The sequence below is a fragment of the Seriola lalandi genome, unplaced genomic scaffold (assembly GCF_002814215.2).
Source record: "Seriola lalandi dorsalis isolate HSWRI2012SDOR001 ecotype SW California unplaced genomic scaffold, Sedor1 jcf7180002053592, whole genome shotgun sequence".
Lineage (NCBI taxonomy): Eukaryota > Metazoa > Chordata > Actinopteri > Carangiformes > Carangidae > Seriola > Seriola lalandi.
Genome location: NW_019524145.1, coordinates 5,411 through 7,794, shown reverse-complemented (window position 1 = coordinate 7,794; position 2,384 = coordinate 5,411). Strand labels below are relative to the sequence as shown.

At 44.0% G+C, this 2,384-nt stretch overlaps 1 protein-coding gene across 1 annotated transcript in view; it reads right to left on the bottom strand.

The window, feature by feature from the left end:
- Positions 1 to 253: 253 nt before the first annotated feature.
- LOC111651351 (EGF-containing fibulin-like extracellular matrix protein 1) overlaps positions 254 to 2,384 on the bottom strand; it is a 7,040-nt gene continuing 4,909 nt past the window's right edge. The window contains exons 5-7 of the mRNA XM_023401340.2: positions 2,010 to 2,160; positions 1,271 to 1,463; positions 254 to 650 (exon numbers count right to left, since the gene is read on the bottom strand). Of these exons, the coding sequence (XP_023257108.1) occupies positions 489 to 650; positions 1,271 to 1,463; positions 2,010 to 2,160 (506 nt within the window). The 3' untranslated portion in view covers positions 254 to 488. The remainder of the gene's footprint in view (positions 651 to 1,270; positions 1,464 to 2,009; positions 2,161 to 2,384) is intronic.

Genomic DNA, 2,384 nt, shown 5'->3' with positions numbered 1-2,384 from the left:
GTCTCTGCAGGTCTCTGCAGGTCACTGCAGGTCACTGAAGGTCACTGTAGGTCACTCCAGGTCTCTGCAGGTCAGTATAGGTCACTGCAGGTCATTGCAGTTCCAGCTCTGATTTTAAACACATCTCAGAGAAAAGATGATCGACTGCAGTGCAAAGACTGAACCTCCACAGTCACCTTCAGTGGTGTGGTGCATGTAGACGTATTGATGTATGGATTACCTGTGGTGAGGATCAATAGACTCAAACAGGAAGTCACTTTCATAACCATTTTAAATACATGTTAAGATCATGTGATGCATGTTTGATGATATTATGAATATAAAAGGTGAGGACATGCTGGAAATAATCTGGATTTGATCTGATAGGAGACACCTGTCAGGTGGAGGCGGGGCCTAAATGTTTACATTTAGATTTTGAGCCACTTTCCCTGGAAAGTTCTGGTTTTAGTTAAATGTTATATGAGATACATGTTCGTCACTGACGGTTTCTAGAAGACGTACGGCCCCACGATGACGGTGAGGCGGAGCAGAGAGCTGGAGCGATAACTGAGAGCCGAGTTCTGCGTCACCATCTCCAGGTCCAGGACATGCTCTCTGGGACCAATCAGAGGACGAGTCATCACCAGCATGGCGTTCACATTACTGGATCGCTATGACGACAACAACCAATCAACAATCAATCATCATCTGGTGAGAAGAGATTAAAGGAGATGACAGGATGACATAAATGAAAATATGAGATGAGATGAGATTGAAGATTGAGGTTTATTATTATTATTATCATTTATAAAACCAAATAAATTCAGATTTGTTTAAATCAAATATATGAAGATGAGATAAAAAAGATGATGTCAGACCGTCGTCTTGTTTTATTCACATCATCTTTGGTGGAGATGAGATGAAATAAAATGAGATGTGATTTCATAAACAAAGATGACATCACTGAGCTGAGATACTGAATATTCATATTTGACTGAGATGAACAAAAATTAGATGAAATGGGATTAAATGAAATTGAGATTTAGATGAGATGAAAAAATAAATAAATAAATATATAAATGTAGAGTTATTGGTTCATATAGACTGAGATGAAATGAAAAAGATGAGCTGAAGTGACAGTGAAGCATGAGACATGAGTGGACCTGATGAATAAATGAGATGAGTGTGGTGAATGAATGAGAGAACAGAAGACAGTGAGGTGAGGTAGAATCAGATCACACAGATCAGATATGAGGACATAGAAACATGACATCAGACTGATGGCGCTCACCCTGAGGAAGAACTGTCCGTCCTCGTTGCCAGCTTTGATCCTGAAGGTGTTGTGCATGTTGGGGAAGACGCTGGTGGCCTGGATCTGGAAGATGTCGGCTGGCACCGAGCGCTCCGACGTGATGCTCATGTACTTATAGACGATGGAGGGAGGGAGTCCTCTGCATGCGCTTAGAGACTGACAGCTGCAGCGCCTGACGACACAGTCAGAGACAACACATCAACACCCTGTTGCTGTCACCAGGATGTTGTTGTGTGACGGTCGGTTCCTGGTCTTCTCTTTGTGGTTGCTGGGGAGGTGGTGTTCCATGTGTTTGCTTGCTGTTAGTAAATGGTTGCTATGCAGCTTCCATGGTGTTCCTATTGGTTACTACAATGTTACTAAGTCGTTGCTATGGTGTTGTGACAGTTGCTGTGTCTGCAACAGGTGGTTGCTATGGCGTTCCAGGTGTTTGCTTGGGCTTTTCAGTTTGCTGCTGTAACACTGTGGTTGCTAGGTGATTGTTATAGTGTGGTAAATATGGCGCAACTCTGATTTCATAGCTGTGGTTGTGACATCGTCTCAAACAGCTGCTGAGGATCATGGGTAATGTAGTACCTGAGTTACTCCACATCTCAGACAGAGTGATGAACCTGAAACATTTCAACCATTTCCACTCTACTGAAACTCAACAAGTGAATCTCACTCAAACAGGTGATGACATCATCTCCAGGTGTGGAGGAGCACAAGTGAGTCTCACCCCTCTCCGGTCTGGACATAGGGCTCCTGGCAGGGGTTTCTGGGATAGCAGCGGTAACCTCCAAAGTAGTTCCAACACATCTGGTCCTCACGGCAGTTTGCTCCAGTTTCACACTCGTTTATGTCTGTGAACAGAACCAGAACATCCACATCAGAACCACAGCATTCACATCAGAACCAGAACGTCGCATCAGAAACAGAACACATCAGAACCACAGCATTAGCATCAGAACCAGAACATCCACACCAGAACCACACCATCCACATCAGAACCACAGCATCCACATCAGAACCAGAACATCCACATCAGAACCACACCATCCACAGCAGAACCACAGCATCCACATCAGAACCAAAACATCCACATCAGAACCAC